At 40.7% G+C, this 24,825-nt stretch overlaps 1 protein-coding gene across 2 annotated transcripts in view; it reads left to right on the top strand.

Moving 5' to 3' along the window:
• Positions 1-24,825, top strand: part of TMEM131L (transmembrane 131 like) — an 80,133-nt gene that overhangs the window by 20,386 nt on the left and 34,922 nt on the right. For both annotated transcript variants that reach the window (XM_040064390.2, XM_040064392.1), the window contains exons 4-8: positions 13,964-14,035; positions 14,968-15,091; positions 16,150-16,266; positions 18,286-18,396; positions 24,485-24,562. In XM_040064390.2, coding sequence (XP_039920324.1) covers positions 13,964-14,035; positions 14,968-15,091; positions 16,150-16,266; positions 18,286-18,396; positions 24,485-24,562 — 502 coding nt within the window. The remainder of the gene's footprint in view (positions 1-13,963; positions 14,036-14,967; positions 15,092-16,149; positions 16,267-18,285; positions 18,397-24,484; positions 24,563-24,825) is intronic.

A 24,825-nucleotide genomic window follows, 5' to 3' on the forward strand; every position in this document is an offset into this window, starting at 1 on the left:
CAAAAGGCTCAGAAAAAACAGGGTAGCACTTACCAAAGCTCAGAGCAGTGTGTTGGGTAAGGCAAAACTCAGCTGAAACAGGATGCCACCATCCATGCATGGTTGACTGGCTGTGGGGAGGGAGGCTCGGCAGCCAGCAAGTTGCACCTGGAACTGGAAACTGCTTGGATGTGATGCTGAACATGTCTGGGCTGGGATTTGGCAGCAGGGGAAGGACAGGGTGTAATTGCCGGAAAGGCAAAGGCAGGGGCAAAGTATGGTAACAAGTGAAAAAACGCTAAAGATTTGTGAACAGAACAAAGAAAGGCAGAAAATCGTGCCCTGATAAAAACACCCAGCAAACAAAGATACTGGTAGGTAGGGAACAAATGAGAGTTTGCTCATTTCAAGCGATTGGCAAAACTGATAAGGGACAACAGCAGATTTCAATCTTAACAATGAAGGGAAAGGTGCACAATAACAAAAGGGAAGTGAAATGAAAGAAAGAAGGGAATGACTGATTCATAACTGCTTGCACCTTGGGTAACCACCACCTCCGTTCACGTCAGATGATTTTAAGGGTCTGTGCAAAACAGAATCCAGTCTCTTGACTGTGGCTGGAAGATGTGTGCAACAGTCCTGCCGCACACGCATTTGATGTCAGCTGTTATGCAGTCAGCAAGTCAGACCTCACTGGTGATGTAGGTCACCTCTTAGATTTTGCCTACATAAATGTATTTTGTGCTGAATTACATTGTCCTACGGATTGCAGTTGTGGATTAGCATTTTAAAGTTAAGGTGTCTGCACATCAATAAATATACAACAGTAAAGATCTGAACACAGAGGTGATAAATGCACTAACCATATATAAGCAAAACTTGTGTAATTCTTGGGGTGGTGGTTTTTTTTGTTGTTGTTGGTATTTTTTGTTTTTTTTTTAATGAAACTGGAAGAACAAGAAGCAGCATGTGCTGCCCTCAGCAAGTGAGCAGCCCTGCAGTATTGTAGGATAAGTTTTGCAGTTCCTTACTGTGTAGTGGATTTAACATGCCTGCTCAGTTTTTGTGCCTGCCTGCTGGTGCTGTGGGCCGTGTGCGTCTCTGGTTTGTGTCTAAATCTTGATTCCTGGCAACTGAAGAAGGGTAGAGAGCTGAAGGGCCTGTACTTGACCGACTCCTTGACCCGTGCTTTGCGTGCTTTGTTGCTATTAACTGCCTTTCTTCAATAGCTATTGTCTGATTTCTGTCTTGGTGTGTTCTGTCTTTTATTCCAGGCCTTTGCTGCAAGCCTGCTGCCTGCAGCTTGCGAGGTGCCTGCTGCCTGCTTAGGTATTTCTGTGGCCTGTCGCTGACCCAGTTTCTGCAGCGTTTAAACTGCCCTTTTGAAAGGGGGACATTTCTGGCCTTTGTGAGCATTCTCAGTGTTGCTGGGATAATGTGGCTGATCCCGCAGATGCGGGTAGTCGCTTAAAAACAAACACGCACCCCTGCCCTGGTCCCCATGCTTTCAGTCTTGCTTGGATTTTTTTTCTCTCCTTGTAAATAAAAACAATTATTCGTGCTTACTGGTCACTGAAGCGATGGGCTGTGTTTTGTTGTTCCTGAAACAATTACTGAAATGTTTGCTGTGCGGGGAGGGCAGGGCAGTGCCCAGCCTTATAGAGTGTACGCTTCGACATTTTAAGATGAGAACCTTTGCCTTTGTTCCCAAGCCGAGGAAGCTTGTTTGGGACTTGGAAACCTTCAGGTTGTCCCATGACATCCATGACTTTCCCATGCTGCTTGACTTGAAGGTTAAGTCGTTCTGGGTGCACATACTGGACTGGGAACAACGGTGCTTGGTTTGAACACTCAGATCTTCTTTATTTTCCCTTTACCTGCTGAAAGCTTGCAAGCTGTGGAAAGGTAAGATCAGGTGTCAAAAATGTGACTTCATGGTAACTGCAATTCCACATTACCTACTGCTGGCCGTGGTTTGGGGCAGCACCTTACGTTTCTTTATTCCCTCTGTGTTTTTGTCGTATTCCTGCCAAAAACCACATCTTCCATTTTGGTGTGGTTGAAGATCTGCCTTACAAAGCCGTGCTGCTCCTTTTTCAGCGGAAATTACTGCCATGGAGTGACAGAAGAAGCCTCTTCAGAGGCTGGATGCACCTTCCCAAGCTTGCTCTTGGTTCAGATGCATGTCTAGCCATGTATCCAAATGCTTCCATTAGGAGCAAAGTACTGTGTGTCAGTCCTGCTCCTTAGTCCACCTCAGCTGTCCCTCTGCCTTCAGTGGGACCTTTGTGTGGGTTCCCATGGCATTAATTTGCTTATCTTGAAGAGCAAGAAGCGTCGAGAGATGTATAGCCAAGACCAGTTAAATACACCTTTGGGTTGCAGAGGGATCTTTACCATGTCTGGGGGAGCTTTTTCTCTCATGGGCAGCTTGAGAAAACCCATGTGGGGTGTGCAGAAGCAAAGTGCATCCTTTATTGCAGTGAAAGCAGATGTCTGGTTAGAGGCTTGTCAAAAAACTAAAAATAGCGTTAGTGATGCTCTGCCGTTGGTTTCACAGGTGAACATTTCGAGTTGGTGAAGTCTTGATTAGCTTCCTATCTTTGAAATAAAGGAGGAAATGCAAGAATCTAGGGGAGGTGGAGTTTTAATATTGTACTTGATTGCAAGTACATTTTTAGCGGATATAAAATAATCAAAAGCTGACTTCCTGCTGTTTTTTTCAGCTAATTTTCCTCCTTTTCCTTTCCACACAGCTATCCTGCTGAAGGAAGCAAATCTTGACTTGTGGACTTTAGATGCCCCTTGCTGAAATTCAGAGCCATAACAAACCTGAGGTTTCTTTGGTGGTAGACATTTTGTTAATAAACCTGTGAAACAGGATGTGTTTCGTATGGTTCTGCATTGTATAATGGCAGAACACTGCAGCATTTAGTACATCAGAAGAAATTGGCTGAGAGCATATGCTGTGCATTGGCTTCAACAGATCCCAGATGTTTTGTAAGGACCCAGTGGTTTCTGTGATAAGTATTGCAACTACTAATCTTGGTAATGCCAATTTTTTGGGGTATTTTTTGCCAGTTTGAATTTTCTGGTATAAATTTTTTCACATCTGCATGTTTCCTTTAACAAAGTAATCTTAACAACTATAAATACCCAGTCATACTTAGGAGTAGGTCACAAACACACCGTGAGCGTGCTTGTTTTTATTAATAGCGCTAAGTCGTGGAGCTGTCGTTCCATTTCGCGCACCACAACCCAGAGTGACGAGTGACACAAGACAGGAGAGCTCAGCAAACTGCACTTTTCAAAAGGAGCAGACAGGGAAATTTTGCAGGCTCTCTGTGGTGGTGTCCTGTCACCTTGGGGGTTTACTGGCTTTAGGTGAAAAAGTGGAAATGATCTGACGCTGCGGAGGATTCCCCTTTCTTTTTCTGACTGCAGGAGGGGATGTACTTCGAAGTATAGCCAGAGTTTTGTATGGGAAGCTAGAAGAGAAGAGCTCTTTGTTTGAGAGTAGGTTTATGTGACTCTGCTATTGAAGCATAGAGATGATGATGAAAATCCACAGTGCTGTCAGTTAATAAAGTACCAGTGAACGATAAAAATGGTCTGTAATTTTTTGTATTGCCATTTTTAAGACCTTCTTCATAAGGTTCCGTATTTTGTATCCTGTCTAAAAAAAAAAAAAAAAGTACATCACATATGGCATAGAGTAAATGAATTAATGCCCCAGAACAGAAAGCTTTGTCAAATGATGCCAAAATATTTGAAGTGGTCCAGAAGAGGATGTGTAATGCATCCCAACTGGGATGGGTGGAAAACAAGAACAAGAGAGTGATGCTGCTGTGAGATGATTGTGGTGGTTTGGGGTTGATGCTACTTTGTCACTGTTGGTATTTGGCTAGTGATTTTAACTTTTCATCCTGAAGATTGTAGTGTCCCCTGGGGTGTGGGGGAGCAGCTTAGTTTCTCTGCTGTGCGTAGGATGACTGTGTGACCGCAGCTTCCCCCTGCAGCACCATGCTTACTGTACCTTTAAGGAAAGTGTAGCCTTGCTTCTTCTCATATTTTTATTTTCACATTCACATTTCATCCTATTTTCACATTCATACAGTACAGCTTGTAAAAATGCTTTTCAATTACATGAAAAACTGTATTTTTTAGAAAACTTACGTAGTTTAAATTTGTGGTAACAAATTTGAAGCATTTGGAGATGCTTCAGAAAGTCACGTATGAATTTTGATCTGCTAGAGGAGATAATTAAGTTTTTGATAAATTTGGCAATCAATAGTGGCAGTAACTTTTGCCCTTATAAAACTGAAACATAGCTCTTGAGAAGGCTGGTCTTGGTCTATTACTCAAGCAAATGTTTGGTAAAAGGATTTTGCAAGTGGTGCATGGGTTTAAGTTTTTGAGGGACTTCCCCAGCATCTTATCAGTTTGTAAAACAAATTACTGCCAATGCAGTGAAAGTGTATATTGGAGTGTTTGCTATTTTTGCATTTGTAGCATTTGAGGCTGCCTATTAAAGTGCTGTGGAGATAGCTTGTACAGTTTTCCATACTGAGCTAATTTTGGTTGTCTGTCTTCATACACTGGCTTAAACAAGGCATGGTATTGCATGCTCATGGGTAAATTACTGTTCTTAAAGGTTGATGCTCAAAGATATACTTTGTTTTTAAAAATTTGGGCTGAAATTCACAAAAGAGGAAAAAATGCAAAGCCCAGATTGATGTTTTCCACTCTTGGGTATTTTTTGTAGCTTTGAGACATGATCTTAGTGACTTTTCCGTAAGTTCTTTCTGGGGAAACTGGTATTGGGTGCGCTGTCCAGATCGGGGGGAATAAATTAAAAGCAGAAGTTACTACTTTTTTAAGTCCTAGGTCTGAGTTTTCTTGTATTTGCTTAGTTTCCTTTTTAGTTAACATTCTTTTTTTCTTTTCCCAGTGAGGGGCAAGGCACAGGGAAGGATAGTGGGGTTTTTGGCACTTAATGGGTTCAGTGTAAAGGTGTCCCATGGGCTGTGGAGCTCCAGCAGGCAAATAAATGCTGTCCTACAGGCCTGTATTCTTTCATTATAAAATGAAACTAAAAGGCTTGGATTAATGTAGAAACAGCAAAAGGCAGCTCCCATAGGAAGATCATCACTCTTAATTACTGTAGGAAGATTATCACTCTTAGTTGCAGGTCAAGCTTATCAGTGACCACAGAGCTCTTTCATGCATTTTGCTGTAACTTGAAATGATTTCTGTCAAGGTAGAAATTTTTGGCTGCTGTAGAAAAAGGAAATGGTTGGGTGCAATGAAATTTGACAAGAATGTAACTTCCTATTGCTGTGAGCTTTGCAGCCCCACAGTGCTTCCTGTCAGTGTGTCCTGCTTTTCTGGACACGGGAGCCAGATTCTCAGAGCTGGAGGAAAGCTAGTTTCCCTGGCATGTGAAAGTGAAACACTTGAAGGAGGGAGGGTTGCTTACTTACTTGACGGAAGTTGGCCCTTTGCTCTTCAGCTTGGGGAGGGTTTTTGAGTAAAATTGAATGTGCTTGATGGAGTGAATTTTTATTTTTATTATTAAATGAATTTTTTTAAAAACTTTTTTTTTTTGTTGTTAAACACAGTTGGTACATTTAAAAAGGTGACGTCTTGGTGAGGTTACTTGGATCTCTTCCTTCTTTACTGGTGATTGTTCTGTAGACAGGAGAAGCAAATACATTCATTGTTACTTTTATGAGAATTAATTTAGTTGAGTCAGGTGTGATAGAATTTGTTTCTTCTGAAATACCTGCCTCCTGTTTCGTTCAGTTCATAATTATGTTAGTACAGGACTGTACTTTAAAACTGCCCTTCCAGCTAAAATTTTCTGCTGTCATTTTGCCACTGCAACAACAGAAATAAAGGCTTTGCTACCTAGTAACTGAAAACAATTGTTCTTCTTCGGTAAAAGACAGGTGGGTTTGTGTCATATCTTCTGACTTTTTAAAGGTTCTTTTATCCTGCCTCTTCCATGGGGCTGTGCTGTGAATTTTGTCTGCTTTCAATAAAAGGCTTTGAAAACTGTGGGTAGGGAACAGTCATTTCAATTTCATGGTATTTCAGCTCAAGGCTTGCATTAGTGCTTTGTTTTTAGCCAGAGAAGGCATCATGGTGACCCCATGGAAGCCTTTTCTCTAGGTACTTTTCCATGTACCTTGTCTCTAGGGTTTGTGTTTTCAAAGTGTCTGAAAAAGGCTCTGAGCAGCACATCCCACTTGAAAATGTTTTGTTTTCAATCCAGAGATGCTGGGCAGGAGTGTGGCTGGAGGTCCCCATCTTTCAGAGGTGTGGAGACTCATAGCTTCTCTTGTTGGGGTTTTGAGTTGCGAGAGTTGGGCAGGGTTCTTCAAAAAGCAGCCATTTCTGTACACCTATTAAATAGGCCAGGGTGCTTCAGGTTTAACTGCCTTTATTCATTCTAGTTAATCGAGTAAGACAGGCAAAAATTAACATCTCAGCAATTCTTTGTGATCTTAGTGGCAGTTTTTGAAGAGCAAACCTGTGTTATGTAGGCAGAGTTTTTTGAGGGTTTGGCAACTGGAGGGTAAGCAAATTATGCCAAAAAAAGAAGTGAATTTGGCTAAAAAGTTTTGAGATTTAAAGAGGAAAAAATAACATTAGCTGCCTTCATGATTTTTGGTTTTATTTTGCAAACTCATAGGCTAGAAGCAGTCTTCGAAGATACATGAAACACGGTATTTTCTTAGAACCCCGCAAGTCCAGGACCTGGTAAAGACAAAATGTCGAGAATACCAAGGCTCCTCCTGGAGCCAGAGCTGCATGCTTGTATGGGGGAAGTGTCTCTTTTAATTTGTCCTGGGAAGAACTTAAAAAAAAGAAAAAGAGTAAATTGTATTGTTTCTCTGATTTTAATTTTAATGGAAGATTGCTGATTTCTTTGAAAAAGAAAAATTGTAAAGAAGCTTAAAAAAGAGAGAGGCAAGCTAAAGGCTATACTTGAGAGCAGTTATCAGAGTTTACCTCATGAAATATTGCAGAATGTAAAGGCAGTTGTTGAATTATATGAAGCCAAAAGTAAAATGAAGGTAGATGTTCTGCCTGGCAGGATAATTGGGATTTGCTGGTGGCAGTAGAGGTGCTTCAGAGGAAAATGTGTTTGATGTGCATGTTGAACTAGAGGGCCCTGCACAGTCATCCGAAACAAATAACTTAGTTACTGTCTGTCCAAGATGCCTAAAATATACATAGTTCCCCTGGAACGTCTCTAGAGAGTGCTGGTTGTTGCTTGGAATTTGGGTGAGTAAAGGATTTCAAAGAAGAGGTTTCAGAAAATAATTTCAAATGAATTCAAGTCATTGTGAATTAATGCCTTAATTTACCACAGATTTCAGTTATTTCAGAAGTTGGGGACTGATTTATGTGAGGGGGTAAGTCCATTTTGCTCTTAAACAGGCTTTATTGTGCTGCTCCTGCTACTAAAATGCAAACTACGGGCACAGCTGGGGAAGAAAGCCTTTTCTTTTCTCCAAGATGTTCACTATAGCACTTTGTCCCTCACTGATCATCATCCCCCTAGACTGCTTTACCAGCCCTTATCTCACTTTTATTGTGGTCTGCATTTAACTTCTTTGGAGTTGGTTGTGAGGGTTTGGTTGTGAGAGTAGAGGGAAAAGCCAGGTTTTTTTAAAAATCGATGTCCTTCCATTTAAGCCACGTTGAGAAATGTGGCTTTAAGGCCTGTAGGATATGATACTCTTTGGTTTGATCATTGCGATTTTTTTGCTATTTTGTAATGAGTAAAGCTGAAGCACTGCTGGCTTAGGTGAGTGCTGTGCAAAGGGTGTGTGTAAATGCTCTTGCAGAAGTTGGGGGGAAAGGAGGTGACCACAGGCAGTGAGAGGAGCGAAGGCTGTCCAGGAAGGTGACCTGTGCCTGTGGAAACACCAGGGCTGGAGTATGGAGCACAGGAGGTTGCTGGAGGAAAACAGAGCCTGAGGGACCAAGTGCAAGAAACAGAATGGTTTCTGCTTTACACAGGCTGGGCTTACCTGCCATTTTATTTCACTGCCTTTGTAAATAAGTCAACAGCTCATCAAAACTTCTGTGTGCTGGTCTTTAGCTGTATGTTGCTTTTCCAACTTCAGTAGTTTAAGAAAAAAGAAAAGGTTGGTAGACCTGCTTTCCTCCTTAAATTATGCCATGAATTATGGGATTTGTTTTTAGAGAGCTTGTCTCATCTATTTCACTGGTTTCTTCTGGTTTAGCTGCCCTCTCGTATTTTCCTTTAGCCCAAACATGCAAAATAGCATGTGTGCATGCACATGTTAGTTGGTAGGTAACACTCTTTTGGCCTTTCCTGCTTTCCACGCTCTGGGATTCAGTCCTTGATGTACGTAGCGTGCTTGAGAAGAAATAAAGGCAACCAGCCTTCTTACAGAGTTATAGGAGGGATCAGAAGGGATCTCAGTCTAGTTCAAATATCCCTGCCAAGGCAGGGGCACTTCCGCTAGACTGGATTGCTCAGAGCCTCTGTCCAACCTGGCCTTGAACACTTCCAGGGCTGGGGCACCCACAACTTCCCCTGGACAACATGTTGTAGTGCCTTATTAAACTCAGAGGGGAAAAAAAAAAAAAAAAATTCTCATTTGTGTTCTTTTACATATGGGTCATTCTTTTTCTTTAAAAAGTTAAAAGAATCTAGAAGGACTGAATGGTTCATGTGTTGCTGCATGTTGGTACAGGGCTTCAGGAGAAGTCCTGTGACTCTCTGGAGCTGAAGTGGCAAGTGTGACCACTCTTATCCAGGTGCCAAAGCCCCACAGGGACCCACCATGTATAACTTGCCCATGAGCGGTGCAGGGTTATTGCAAGCTGGAGAATTTCCTGGTTTCTGAGGATTCTTTCTGTCTCTAGGGAGGAAGTTAAGGTTACAAAAAAAAAAATCATAATTTAAAACTGTTTCTGTTTCTGCTTTTGGCAGAGTTGCCTTGCTAGTAAACTCAAGTTTTAATTTTATATTTTCAAACAATTTCATAATCTCTTTCAAAGGCACTGTATGTCCTTCAGGTGGTGCACTTTAATGTTCCTAATACTGATGGCTGCTTTTACTGCCTTTGGTGGAGGGGAAGTTGAAAGAGGAGAGGGACTAGGGATGTGAGAAACCAAAGCTTTGTATTAGCTCTGCATAAGACTTTGATTCAGCTGCTTTTTCTATTTCTACGTCTATTACCTCTTAATTACCTGTTTTCATTTCTCAAAATAATTTCATTGCATCAGCTGCAATCAGAGTGATTAAAAGTATCTAGGTTTGTTTTTTTCCCTATGTGCTCCATTCTGCATTTTATCAGGTGTAGTCTAGAGGAATGAATCTAAAATTAGTCAGTAAATGAGGGGTTTTAGTTCCTTTCTCTATTTCAATTTGCATAAAAGATGTACTTCCCTGTACAATACGCTTTCATATCTCAAAACCTCATCTTGTGGGTTCATTAATGTTGCTGTACTGGTGCTGCAAAGTGCCAAAACACTCAACATAAGTAAATTTTTCCTTTTATCAATATACTGAGAAATAAAACAGTACTGCCTAAGCAGATACACTCAAAAAGGACCTCTTGTGTGTTCAAGAATCCAGTCCTTTCTGCCTGCTGCTTCCAAGAAAACCCTGCAGCCATAAAGGAAAAGACCTGACAATAAAATGCCTTTCCCCGACTTGTTTTTTTCAGCACGTGCTGTGAACAAAGTGTACAAAAAGGAAGGAAGAAGTAAGGGAACCAAGTAGCATTTGTGATTATTTTCAGCTACAGATGTTGCTATCTGAATCATTGGATAATATGAATGCTAAGATAGTATGAAGTAATCAATTCAAGTGAGAAAATAAAGATACGAGATATAAGAAAGACTTAAAGGGAGCTAATAGCAGAAAAAGCAACATTGGGATGGAATTCCTTCCAGGAAATGTCCTACACTTGCGGTCAAATGCAGCTTACTCTGCAGATTGTTTTATGTGTATAATGAGATGAACTAACTCAGTTTTAACATTTCATTTAAAAAAAAGGCAAAACAAAAAAACCCAATGCATTCTCCAGCAATTTGTTCAGAATGGATCTGTTCTTTTATTTGGATTTTTAGGAGAAATATTCCTCTTGTGATTTTGACCAGTGAAGTAGGAATAAATCTCCTCTGTAAAATGATCTGTTTCTGTTGGACTTTGGGGGAAACATAAGGCTTTTGCTTATTTCAAAAAATGTTTGTCATATACATTGCATAAAAATATTAGGGTTTGGGACTGTAAATACTGACCTTGTTGTTTACCTATATTTACTTAATACATCACAGACTAACAGAACTGAAAGAAGCAAGGGCAAAACAATTTCAATGCTATACTTAACAGTGCTCTCAGCATCCCTGAATTAGCATCTCCTTTCATTAGTGCCACATCAACTGGACACCAAAATGTTCTTTCCTGAAGCTGGAAACATTGTGAAAGGCTGAAACTTTTCCATGTTCAAGTGCCTCTGGGGCTTCTTAGTGGAGGGAATAGGGTTAGCTCAACATTTTACAGCTCATGCACCTTATGAAAAACAATGACAAAACCCCCTAAAAATGCTGCCCTAGAGTTATGTGTTCCTCTGCTTGCACAAGTGATTTATGGTGCTTGTCTTTCTCCATCCTGCTCTTCTCCCCTGGTATCACACCTCTTCCTTACCCCACCTCCCCTCCAGCCAACTTTTTTCAGCTCCACATCCACCTTTCTCCCCAGCAGGCATTCCTGATGGTTGTGTGCACGCTTGGGATTTGTCTCTCTCTACTGGGTGTTTTCTGCAAGTGAGGGTGATGAGCTGAATTTTCCATGGGCTCACCCTCAGCTTTCCTGACAGAACCTGTCCCTAAATCTTCCTGTTGATCTGGGTGACCATGTGGTGCCCTCCCCGACCTCCTCAGTGGTTCAGTTTTTCTTACTGGAAATGGATGGTTCAGGGTGTCAGGGTTTTATATATATTAAATATACTGGATGAAGAGGAGGAAGGGCATTGAATTGTTGGGCTGGGAAGTGATAACAACACCATTTAAACTAGGTTTTTGATGCATACTGAGTATTCAAAGTAATTGCCAAGAACTTCCTTCCCCTCTTCTATTTCTTTCTCCTCCAGTTCACTTGTGCTTAAAAGTGTCCTTTGAAGTGCTGGAATTGAACTGCTCTATCAAAATCAGCCATTCAGAAGATGTTCAACTGGTCTGCCAAAAAAAGAGATGCCATGGAGCATGAGGTCCAGCCTTGTTAGATGGCATGCTTAATGGGATGTTAGCAGATTTTAAAAGCAAAGGAAGAGTAGCTGGAAACCAGGTTGCTTCTGTTGTGAAGAGGCCTGTTTCTCCACATTTGTTGTTTCAAGACTTCCATTCTTAGGCAGATATTTCTGTCTTTCCCAACCTGTGATATTCCCGTGAAAGGATCCATGTACTTTTTTGGACACGTCATCTGTAGCTAAATGAGCAATTTTTGGCATAATTTGAGGTGAATGTATTGATGAGATGATGTTCTTAGTGAAAAAAGGTAGGTTGTTTTTTTTTTTCTCTTAAAGGTAACTTCAGATTTTAAATGTCTCAATAAATTGCCTTGGTATTTACTTCAGTCTCAGATTCCTCAAAGGGATCTGAATTGTGTTTGGAACACGGGGATGCAGGATGGTGTTCTGCCAGCTTCCAGCTGCCTTTTAGAGACAGTAACTGGAGAAGTACACTTCCAATGTAGATGGGCCTGTTTCTTTCTCTGTATAGTGATGCCCTTCAAAGTGCATCCTCGTTATTCAGGTGTCACGAGCAGAATGTTCTCCAGCCCATTTTCATTATTCCAACCTGTCATCTTTTCCTTTGAGGGAGAAAAAAACAAGCCAAAGCAGTGGTAGTTCTCTTTCTGCCAGTTCTGTTGATGAAGAAGCTCAGCTCTCAGGTTATGTTTTGGCACTGCTTCGGCGTCGCTGATAAGCGGTGCAGACGCCCTGGATGTGGGCAGTGGGCTGGGTGACGGGCACGGTGCCATAGGAATGTGGCTGTTCTGCTTTCGGGGCCAGGCTGGAGCTTGAAGTGATTTGGCAGCTTTTGTGGGGTGCAAAGCAGAAGCTGGATGTCTTGTAATCACGGGACCGTTCCTGGTCATCGGTGTGCAGGGATGCTCTCCATGCTCAGGAGCCAGCTCGGGGCTGCACAGGTCATTAACTGAGTCTTGGCTTCAGCCATGCAGGGTCCAGGCTATCTCTTCCAGAGGGAGTAGATGGCACCCCTGGCATCCTCTTGCGGCTGCATTTTTAAAAGCCAGTGCTGCAGCACGGCCGTGTTCACCTAGAGCAAATGAAATGCAGTCTCCTGCATCCATTGCTGGATTTGCACACAGCTGGTGCACTTGGTTCCTACTGCAGAGTGAGAATTGAGGGGAAGAGAGCCAATGCTGCTAGAATACTTCAGAAGGAGTGTAAGTCTTGGAGAGCTACTGCCAGTTATATGAATTGGCAGAGAGAGGCACTCAACTTCTTGCTGTTGTCAGCAGAGATTTTTCTGGTGAGAAAAGGTATTACAGCAGTACCTATAAGATGCTAGAAACTAAAGCAGTGGTGAGGTTCAAGGTCATACTGTAGTGCATTAACCAGTGGCTTAACTTTTATTTTGCTTTTTATATATATGCATACAGTGAAAGGATCTGGGGGCCTTTAAGAAACATGTCTTCCTCAAATATCTGTGGCTCTCATTATAGTAGTAACTTTAATTTGTATGTGTTTGCAACAGTACTCTGACTTAACCTCTGAGTATGTACCTGAGGCTGATTTTGGGAGGGGAAGAAGGTGCTGGTTGCTGCAGTGTTTCTAGGAGTGAAGCAAGAGCTGGCTGCTGCAGTGACAAGGTGGTTGGAAGGAGACTGTCACTAGCGGCTCCTCAGGAATGCTACCTGGATATATTGCATTCTGCCTGCTATTGTAGTGAGAGAGTTCTCTCCCTTCTGTGATTCTATGTTTTCATAAAAGTTGTGGGTTTTCATAATAATAAGCATTATTTTTCCTGACTGGTAATAAATTATGATGTGTGTTGCTTTGGGATATAACAGCAGGATTATGTACACACTAAGAGATACTAAAGGTGTAATGTCACAGAACTACATTGTAAATTGGAAACCAATTGACTGTACTACCACAAATTATGCAAGGCAGCTGGATTACTAATGAGACCACAGTCCATCCCTCCCTTCTAGAACTCATCCTTGCTAGAATGCTTATTAGCATCATCCAGTTAAGATTAAACTGGTTCTTGCTATTTGACGTTCACGCGGCTCCTGGGGAAGCTTTTAACAGAGTGGCACTGGGTATGCAGATAAAATAAACAAATGCTGGGCTTGTTTTTTATCACTGTGGTTTTGGGGACTTGTGGAGAACAAGTTTTAGTTGAGGAAATGGTGAAGATATTGTGGAATTTCTATATTACAGGGTATTGAGTCTTGTTGAAATAAGCTAAAAATGTGCTAGAACTAACAGGACCTTTATTGTGACTTTTTGTAGGGCAAAGGAAAGATGATGATGTGTGTGCTTCATAGTAGTTCTTACTCTCTTCTGCATAGAAGAAATGAGCTGGCTTTTGCATTAAAGCCACAGCTATACAAGCACTTCTTTTGATCTCTGCTTTTGCCCAAGCTGCTGTTCACTCCTCTACCTCTGCATCTCTCAGGTGTGCTCATACCAGTGCTTGCATAGATTCCTAGTTGGTGAGACTGGGGATCTGCTCAATGCTGACATAGGTTTCATTCGTCACAACTCTTCCCAGTTGTTTTCCCTCTGTAGTCTACTGCACAGCCCCATAAACAGGTGTGCCAGCATGACTGTGGAGACCTGTGCAAGGAAGGGAGGTTCAGAATGGAAAGAGTTAAGAGCCTGTAATGTATCTGCCTTCCCTGCAGATTGTAGCATCATGCCCACTAAATATTGATTGTGGTTTCTCTTCTCTTCAGCTTCTCAGCGAAGATGCCTCCAAATGGGAAGGCCTTACATTTTCACCCATCAGTTCTGCATTTTGGAATGCAGTGAGTATCTTACATTATTGTTATTCTGGTTAGTAATGAAGTGTGGAGGAACAGCTATACTGGGCTCCATTTGGGTAAAAAGCATTAGCTGGGATCATGCCATCATCTGAGAAACAGAGAATTATAAGTGCCACAGAGCTGGAAGTGCATTTCTTGCCTTGCAATATTTTATAAGTTAAAATAAACATAGTTCTGAGAAGGAAGAAAAGCCAGTAGGGAATATAATGCGTTCTGGGCATTCATTTCAGGTGAGTCTGCATGGATGTCAAATAATTGCTTCATTCCGGTTGTTCGTTTTTTGAAAGATTGCCTTTCTAGTGGAGGAAGAGCTTGCTGTTTCCTTTAAATTCTGATAACCAAATCCAGAGAGTCACAAGCAAAACATTGTGGTAGAATAAATGAGATTTTTCTCAGTTCTCTTTTAAGAAAACGTAAAAAATTGTTCTTGGGTGATAATCAGCCTTCGATCTACGAGTAACCGAAAAGAAGCACAGTCCCTTTGTGAGTTAAGGGAGTATTTCAGAGGCTGCGCTGGAGGAATGTCTAGGATGTTGGGGTTTAGGATGTACTAGCTAAAGCAAAAGCCTCAAGACAATCATTGCTTTAGCTGAAAAAACAAGACTTCAGTTATTTAAACTTTTTTATCCAAAACTTTGTGCTTTGTAAGGGTTATTTTTTTCTTTAACTCCTAGTTACTCCGATGAGTTTTGGCCGAGTGTGCCTCAGGTCACAGTGTTACATATTTGCCTTTGTATACTAAAGGCAAAATCTGTTTGGTTTGTTTCCAGAGATTAATTACACGTAGGTAATTGTTGCAGGACAACTTGTTTTAGGGTGATTTGTGTTGCTGCTTTCGTGCATTGCCTGTCCTTATAAAGTGAATAATTTCTTTCTCTCTCTCTCTTTTTTTTTTTTTTTTTCCCCTGCTTTAGGTTACTGGGGTTACCCAGAGCTAAAATGCTGCATGCCTACAACCCTAGTAGAGATAGAGATGTTGTAGTCAATTCAGTGTTTACAGCTACCAGACAGTTTCATGTGTCTCCTGCTCATAGCCGGGTGAGTGTTGATGTACTTTTGGAAACTATGTAATGGCTAAGTGCCAAGCCTTCGTGCTTCCTTTGGCACAAGCTCTTTCTTCTGTGTTTTGGTGCTTTTTTGTAGGACCTCCAACTCTTTTTCTGTTTTGCTAGTGGGTTTTTTGTTCACTTCTACTTAGACTTGTTTGGGAGAAGCCATCCAAAACCTACAGTAGGAAATGTGTTTGACAGTAAGGGAGGAACAGAAGAATTTTTCAGTGTTAGGCTGTTTAAATCTCATTCTGCTTTAAGCAGCATTATGCAGTAATCCACAGGCATGTGGGTGTTCCACAGCCATGAATTTTCAGTCTTTTGAATGGTCTAACAGACATATTAGTCAGAAAATCCTGCAGCAAAGTGTTTTACGTATTTTGTATTGCAAGTATAAGCGTAGTTGCCTTTATGATCTAAGACCATTATTTTAACTCTGACTTTTTAAACAATGTATAATAATACATTGTCTTAACAATGCATGTTAAGAATGAATTGCTGTGATCTTAGTTGGATGAAGCCCAGTTTTTATCCTCTGCTGATGTGCAAAGGGGTTTTATTATGTTTTCATCTGATTTTTGCTTTTACTATAGCTGAATGGGTATTACTGTGCAGACATAAATGTCATGATTCTTCCAGCCAGACTGTCTAGTTTCTGAGAGTGTTGCCTAAGTTCAGCTCTGATTTGGCTGTGTCTCACAGGGTTATTGATTCACTTTGCAATAGCCATCTCTCTCTGTGGGGGAAGTGTTTCTGTGCACTCACCGGCTGTCAGTGCTGCATGGTTACGATCTTATGTGAAAAGAAGCCTTGACTGGTGAGGCCCTGTGCTAGCTGAGAAACTCCAGCCAAAACTTGGCAAGCTGCTGTGTGATCTCAGTTCTTTGTAGTATGAGTTGAGAGTTGTGCACACATGAAACTTCTCAGTGCTGAGGTTCTGCTTAGTGCGATTTATGGATAGGGATGTACATGTGGAAGTGTCCTCTGTGACTGGTGAGTGTGTGATCACTGGCACCAAGCAAGCAAGCTTCTTTGTGGTCTCTGCAGGTGATTCCAGCAATGGGAAAGATGTCTTTCAGAGTACTCTTCCTGCCCACAGAAGAAGGCAGTATTGAAAGCTCATTATTTATAAATACCTCATCTCATGGAGTACTTTCATATCAGGTAACTGCTCTTATTTTTCATATCAGGGAACTGCTCATGTTTTTAGCTTGGGTTTTCTATTTACTTGTGTTTTAAAAATTGGTTTTCATAATTTTAGGGACTTGTAAAGTTCATTGAATTCCTGATACAGATCGAGTGGGATAATGTTACCAGTTCATCCCTTTTACCAGATCGTGCTAGTGTCATGATCACATACATGTCTATAGTTAAAATTATTGCTGTTAGTGGGGCTAGTTGTGTAGCCCCAAACAAGTGTACTTGTATGTGTGTACTTAAAAGATCATGGTCAAATTAGTTTCATATATTGGTGGAGATAGACTGCACTGTGCTGGAATGCATTTGTTGGGAAAAACCGACTAGGAAACATTTTAGGTTGTTTTCAGCTACTCTGCAGGATTTTATATTAACACATTGGGGATGTAGCACAGGGTGAGATGTTCAGGCCCTTAAAACATAAAAGTTGAAGTAATGGTTGTGCCTTAAAGCTGTCTGTTTTCTGTCTAACTGGTGAATTTAAGCAGGTCTTCAGGCTTTACAAATTTTTATAAGGGACACTATATACTCCAAATTCTTTGCTTTTATTATTTGGCAGAGAAAAATCTTAACTCTGAATTTAGTGATTTAAAAAGAGTGACAGCTTTATTCAACCATCAAGCTATTTCCTTCCTGTACTTTGATATTGAGCTGGAAAACAAAGCTCCTTAAATAAAAGCTTAGATATACCCAATTGAAAGACATGGGATTTTAATACAAATGTTGCATTTATCTAGTATTTATTAGAGGTAATGCCACATTTGGCAGGAGCATTTCATCAAGGATGAGGAAAAAGTGCATTATAGAGTGACTGACCTTTTCTTTTTGACATCTCACCCCTCCTTGCACCCTTCATTTACTGCCCAGTCAGCTCAGCCTTTTATCAGCAAGTTGCAGGAAAGCAGTTGTCAGTGCCATCTCAAAATCAGTTTGTTTCCTGTTCGACTGCTGCAAAAATCAGTAGCAGATTGGTTTTCATGGACATTTTCACCAGCCACCTGAGACAGAGGAAGTAGCTGTCCATGTTTTCAGCTCACATTAGGTTTAAGAGATTCAAAAGGAGGCATGACTTGAGTGTTTGATGCACAGTTACAGAGCTCTTGAGAGCCCCAAAGCCTTGGAACATCTGATATTTCTAATGCATTTATGCAAGAGTATGTACAGAAGAATCACCCAAATGGACATGAAGTACCATTGTATTAAAATGTGCTTTATATATACCTATTAAAAAAAAAAAAAAGGCATATTCCATTTGTTTTGTTATTTTCTGTCTGTAGTCAGAGATCTTCAGTGAACATGGAATATATTTTGTTATTCTCTTAGTCGAAAAATGTGGCTTTTTCCTATTAAAAAACAATAAAACTTTGCATACAAGTGAAAAGCCCAAAGTAATTTTGATTAGCCTCTAATGATCCCCTGCCTCCTTGATCCCTCCTGGCTCCACACCCCCAGTTGTGCATCTCATTGTCATAAACTAATCTTGGTGGAGCAAAATAGAAGTGTAGTAGAGTCATCCAAACTACAAATCTTATAGTGTTCTGAAAACTGCAGTCTTTAAAAACCAAAATAATGAGAAAATATTTTTCTCAGTTTTTAAGGCGGAGCCATCAAATTCAGTATTCAGTGGGACTGGTAACAAAGTTTTCTCAGGAATTACCGTACTCCCAAATGGTGATGTGTGCATTGTAATTGCCTGGGGGGTAGTAGGAGAATGTAGATACTTTGTTTTTGAGATAACCAGATGCTCTGCAGGTGAGTGATTTGTTTTGTCGTTGTAATAGTGCCTGGAAGAATGATGATTCTTAAGTGCCGTTTATGTCTGTGATAACTTTCTACATTGGAACTTTATGTTTATTGTCTTTTAAAAGAATTTAACATGAAAAACTGATCTGGTTTTTGGGAAGATTATTGGGAAGATAGTTTTGGAAGTTGCTGGTATAACTGAAATTGTAGATATTGATGTAATGGCCTTTTTTTTAATACCAGGTTTTTGGAACAGGAACTCCGATGTCTTCTCCAGAAGAACCTAAAGTGCAGCTAGGAAATGCCTACTTACTGCTTCCACACATTCAGAACATCCAGGCATCACACACACTGGTACAGTATACATTTCAAGGGGAGAAACCTAAGTCTGTTTAACCACAGAAGATTTTTGACCTCAGATTGTTGGGATGCAAGGAACATTAGCAAAAAATCTAATGTACTAATGTACTAATAACTTCAGGAGAGAGACTGCAAGATACAGGGTTACTGTGATCAGCTGCTTTTATGAGACAGTCTTTGGCATTTAAAATATTCACACTTGTTCTTCTTTATGCCCCTGTGATGGAGTGCCCTCTAAATTGTGCTGGCAAAACTATTTGTGAAGAGGCTCTGCTCTGACTGAACTGGAGAATTGGTCTGCCCTAAACAAAAAAATAAACTTTATACCATAAATTTGAGAAGGGCAGCAAGCTGTATTGGTTAGTCCTGTTTTTTACTTCTGGCCAGTTCCCCATGCGAGTTTGCAGCAGGCCTGCACCACCAGTTAGCCACAGTAAAAAAGCATGGCATGCTGCATGGATGAGAATGGGAGCTGGGAGTCAGGCTGCAGCATCCCCTCCTGCCCCTGTCAGTGCTGAAGTTAGCAGCTTTGCTTACCTCATCTTCACAGGGAGCTCTGGAGAGCACAGCAAGCTGAGTTTACGAGGAGTAAATATTGAGTTGAAAGAAGTTTAATGATTTCTGTCATTTGATTGCAGTTGCAGATATTTTCATAGTCTTCTGGTCCATACAGAACCTCTCAAGTGAATAACTAATTTGAAAAATTGATCTTTCAGATTTCCTGTTGTATCATACACAGACATTGTTTTTCCAAAAACATCCTTAGAATACCTTAGCACATAACAAATTTTAGCACTTTACCTAGATGTGTTAATTGCCTTTGTGATGCCTTCTGTTCTACCTGAGAAAAATTACCAGCATAGATTGTATTTTTCAGTCTGCTGTGTATATGTTAGGTCAATCTTACCTCTGTCCAACGCTAATGCACAATTTCCTTCTCTCCCTTTCTTTCCCTCCATACTAGTCTCTTCCCTGTAGTCACAGGGTTGTGCTTGCTTGTGGACATACAAAGACAGACTCTTGGAAAGGAAGCAAAAATCTGTAGGTTTTGTAATTTGGGGTGCTAGAGGTAGAACTGAGAAGGATTTTTTTTGATGTTGTTTATGTCTGCATCTTCACATCTAGCTCAATGGGTTGTTGTCAGGTAGTATCTGAAAGTTGCATACATGCTTTTTTACAGTTCAGTGTGAATTCCTGAGTGGGAAAGCTTTGGGGAACATTTGGTGTTTTCTTCACTGTAGAGTGACAAACATTATCCTGTGCTTCATTTGTATGGAGTACAAGTTTGAGGTCTTGTTTAGCAGTGCAGCATGGTGCCACCTGGCACTAATCTTGTAGGATATGAGGTGGGGAGAGTGTGTTGACTCACTTCTTCAAGCTCTGGGTGTAATTTTTCTGTGCTGTAGCTGAGGAAACGCTCTTCACTGCATGTTATGAATTTGAGCAGAAATGCTGTAGCAGTGGGATGGGCTACTCAACTGTTGAGCACAATAGACAAGATCTAAACACTGGAGAGTAGTATGTAGTTTGAGTTTGGGTTCCTCTCAGAAGAATGTTTCTTTACAGCTAGCTGTCCTCTCCAGAGGTGCCCTCTTCAGTTCATCTTTCTTATGTTCTGATCCAGATCTCATTCAAAAAAATGGTATTGTTCTGTTTTGTCCAGTTTATATTTTAAGCTCAGAAGATGTAGAAGGAAGAGAGGTTGATGAGGTTTGAGTGAGTGACTACCCAAGGGCAAGCTGAAGGATACATAACTATTACACAAAGAATGGAGTCTTGTAGTGAAAAAGCATTTGAAACAAATCAGTCGTACTCACTTAGTTGTGCACGTTTCTATTCCCCTGTGTATTTTTAACTGACATAAAATACCAGGGTAAATTCAGGATGGCATAAGCCTCATTTGCACATCCCTTTTCACCTTGGGATAATTGAGTTCTAGCCTTGGGCGATAACATTTAGTTTGAAACACGGAAGGTGTCCTTACCTCTGCAGTGCACTGCTTGGAAACCTCAGACAGAGAGCTGGATGCTGTGTGTCTGTTTTTTGCCTCCTGTTTTAAAGGTGCTTGTGTTGAACTTGTTCAGTAATACTGACATCCTTGGTCAACAAGGCCAAGAAAGCTTTCACATCATTTAGTCCCATCATGTGCTAGGTAAAGTGACTTACCAGAATTGCTGGAGGCCTTGTTACCTCAAATACTTACTCTTACTACTTGGATGATTAGAAACCTACACGTGACTTCCAATTTAAATTGCTTTGTGGCCATTTTATATATTGAGATGCACATTTAATTTATGTAACTCTTCCTGCTTCTGATGCTTATACTCAGAAGCTTTTGTAGGTGGCATTAGAACTTTCAACTTCCACTTTGCCAAGCTGAAGAGTCCATTGCCTGTAGTATCTTTGTCCATTTCTTCAGCAAATTGACCACCCCTTTTGTAGCTTCTTCATTTTGCAAAAATTTATTTTGAAGGTCAAGGCCAGAATTGTATACAGGGGTATGGGTAAAATTGTGCCACTGTAGGCTGTTTGTGTTGGAAATATAACATATACATGGGGATTATAGATGGAAGTTTACAGGAGTGTTTCCATTGGAAGTACAGTATGCAACAGGTTTGTGTTTGAATTTTTTGTGGAAAATGAACTCACATGATTTTTGTGTGTTTTTTATCTCCTAATGGGCAAAGCACAAAGGCCTTTCTTTTTTCTCCTTCATTCCCACATGTTTTTTAGCAGAAACTTTTGTGCTTAATAAGAAAAGAAGAAGGCAAACTTGCCTTTTTTACTGTTGAATATCTCCATCTTTCTGTTACCCTTTTCAGCATTTCGGCTTTTGAAGGGTTGGGGTTGGCGTGCTCTGCCTGTGGTCCTGGATCCCAGGATTTCTGGGCTCGTGGCTCACTCATTGGGAGGAAAGAAGAGCTGTGTCCCACGCTGTGAATTTGCAGTGTGGCCATGTGGCCACTCAGCAGTGGCTAGTTACCGCTAAGCCGTAACAGATGGTGGAGCCCGCAGAGGTCATCTTTGTGTACGCAGCTTCGGGGTGTAGTCTTTGCTGTAGTTGCCTGGGTTTTGGCATTGTTTGGTGTTTGGACAGCACTTAGAGGGCAAGCTCCATCACTGCCTGGCTGTGTTCAGGATGGTGGAAATGTCAGTGGAGGAGTGGCAGGAGGGGTCTTATCGCAGGAGACGCAGATATCGCTTTGCTGACTTCCCAGGGGAGTTCAAAGTTTATGAACTGACAGCTTGGGAAATACTGCAAGTACTGGCAGGAATGTAATACTCCTTAAGCTATGTTTTGCACTGGTAGGGGATCAGAGAAGCAAACATGTCCAAGTGTGGTGCTTGGATGTGGAGAGGGAAGGAAGGAAGGCAGCAGAGCTTTCTTGGTGTGCTATCCTGATAGCTTCCTTCAAAAAACTGATGAAGCTCTGCTGAGTCATTATTACAGGGACAGCTTATTACAGCTTATTAACACCATTCAGAGTGGAAATACCACTTTAGGGCCAGGGTCTGTCCAGGACAGGAACTTTGAAGGATCAGTCTCCGGGAAGAAGAGGAGGCTTGTTCAATGTTGTTCTTTTTTAATGATACTGTAGTCAAACACCAGGAAGTGATTTGAACTCTACAGTCCTGGTGATGATGCGAGAATATATCCAAAAATCTTTTAGCGAGCCATGTATGATGGAGACCTCATTGATGGATGAATTGTTTTCTAAATAATTGCCTACTCTGCTGTCCCCAGTGAGAATCCTAGCCCTTTGTCAGGAGTGGGGCTCCTTGTAGACCAGATGGATGGTTCAGCTTTTTAGGGTTTTATTTAAAGGGGCCTTTTATTTCTTTAAAATTTAAACTTGAGAACTTACCAAAGCTGTCAAGAATTCAATATGTGTGGCTTCTATCAGTTGTCTTTGTTCAGTTCAAATAGGATTTGTGACTGCTAAGTGTGTGTGTATATTCAAGTATGTATGCCTGAGTACCTAATATGAAATAGAGGCACCAGGTAATTAAGTGGCAATGCTTTGCAAAGCTCTTTCTGAGATTTCCATGCTGTGCCTCTCCTTTTCAATTTGCCTCTGGTACAAACATTGGCTGCATAGCTCAGCTCTCTGCTCTGATTCATTCACAGTGATATTTACAGTATAAACGGAGTGCTTGCACTGCTGGGAGATGGTCCTGGATTTATGATTGGAAGCTCTGCTTCTGATACTGTTTTCTTCTCAGATGCATTATCTTCTCTTCAGGGTTAACTCAAAGCCATCCTGCCCATGCTGTAAGATATTGGCATGACAATTATGCATTATTGTCTGCCTCAGAGAAATGCAAACCTGTTTCCTGTTCTGAAGATAGCTTCACAAAGAAATAAAAATTTCCCGTAGAAAACAGATAAGCAGCAAATACACTCCCGTAGCATTTTGCCCCCTCTGTACATTAGAAGCTTCAATTTTAAGGTGACAGCAGTTCCCATGTTAGATCTATGCCAGGTCAAGGAAAACAAAGGTTGGAAAAATACGATGTAGTTGATTTTTTTTTAAATAGGAGTGGGGGATCTTAATTTACTTTAAATGACAATGGCATTGAATAAGGATTAACAGATCCTTATTTAGGACCATGAAAGCAGTAGTGTTTTTTCAAGAAGCACTGAGAAGAGAAGTCTAAGCATCAAGTTTTATCTGATCAGAAAATGACCTGCAAAGTTGTAATCTTACTGCCTTGTTAAAACTCCACTAGCAGCCATGTGGGCGTTTTTTTTGCTCTCACAATTTGATATGGACAAAAACATCTGTGAAAAAAGAAAGGACTTTGCAGGAGTTAGAGTCTTCCAGAAAGCTGTGTTGGGGACAGTGTTTGAGTTGCCACTAACCACCTTTGCAGGGGCTACATCGCCCTCTGGTGTGCAGCATCACTCATTTCGGTATGAAATGCTGTTGAATTGGGAATGCAAATATTGGCTTCCTTTTGGAAGTGCTTTTATAAAACTGGACCCCTTGAAATGCCACACCTGTGCTAAATCTCTCTACTCATGTGCCCCTGCCTGCCCCCTTTTTCCTGTCCAAAAAGGTATGAAACAGAGTGCTAGATACCTTCAAAAGTTTCTTTCAGTTTTTGTTCAGCATCAAATTATTGAAATTGTTTAAAGTCAGTTTCATCAACACCTTCAAAACCCTGAGCCTGCAGATACCCATCTCGGATATTTCAGTATTGCATGAGAAAGAGGGTGGGGGTTGCACTTCAGCCTCAAAATTAGCATGAAATTTGGCTGTAAGAAAGACACTGACAGAGTGACAGGTCTGCTGTTCTGATTCTGGCCCTTTCTTGTTTGGTGGTTGGTTTGTTTGTTTGGTGGGGTTTTTTTGTTGGTTTTTTTTTGTTTGTTTGTTTGTTGTTGGTTGTTTTGTGTTTGTTTGTTTTTTAAATTTAATTCAGAATTGAGATATACTGGCTGCGCAGTTTGTGCCAGTAATTTGGCAGTGCAGATATCCAGATAGCTTTCGTGAACTATACTTGGCTTTGTCAATGCTGTTGCCCCTTTATATTTATGAGTGCTTTACAAGCTGGCACAGCCAATGTCATCTTTTATTTTCTTTTTCTTTTCCCCTTCTAGTCAATAAAAAGGCAAAACAAGTATTTTCTGTCTGTCCATTTTGTCATGAAGCCTATGTATCAGACCGTGTCCAAGAAGCATTATGTTCTTGGCCTAGATACTGTATTTCAGTATCCAATCAGCGAAGAAAATACACAGAAAACAAGGAAATAAGCTTTTATTTTGCATGTGAAGGCCCTATTGAATACAGATTTTTGGCCTAAGAAAATTTGTAAGACTTCTCATGCTAATGCTGTATAAATATTTAATAATCATATGTAATAATAGTTTGTTAAGTAGGTAGATGTTGGAGTCCTGTGCTTCAGAGATTGATTACTGGACAGAGTAATTGTATTCATTTAAATAATGCCTTACATTGCTGTGTTACATACGTGAGGAAGCAGTCCCGTTATCTTTATAAATTATGGTATGTGAATTGGATTTCTATAATATTTGAAACAATGTGTTTCATGTTTTCTTCACTTTTCTTTCTTACAGGCAGAAACTGTGAATGCCAGTCTATTACGGGTTCACCTTGAATGCAGTTTACCTAATGACACATATCAGCTAGTTAAGGTATGTTTTATTTTTATTTTATTTCTGTGTAAGTCGTCTTTCAAGCCAAGCTGAGAGGGACACTTTCCACAGCTCTAGAAGTTTTAGCAAAAATACGGTTTTCAGTATGTCAGTTTAATGGGGAATGGTGCTTTTATAAAACGGTGTCCCCCGATACAAATTGTCACACATATCACACTAAAATCTTTAGGAGAAAGGGAGATGAGAAAAGATACCCACCACCCTGTAAACCTCCCAAAAAACCAAACCAAAACCAATCCAAC

This window comes from Hirundo rustica, chromosome 5, assembly GCF_015227805.2.
Source record: "Hirundo rustica isolate bHirRus1 chromosome 5, bHirRus1.pri.v3, whole genome shotgun sequence".
NCBI lineage: Eukaryota > Metazoa > Chordata > Aves > Passeriformes > Hirundinidae > Hirundo > Hirundo rustica.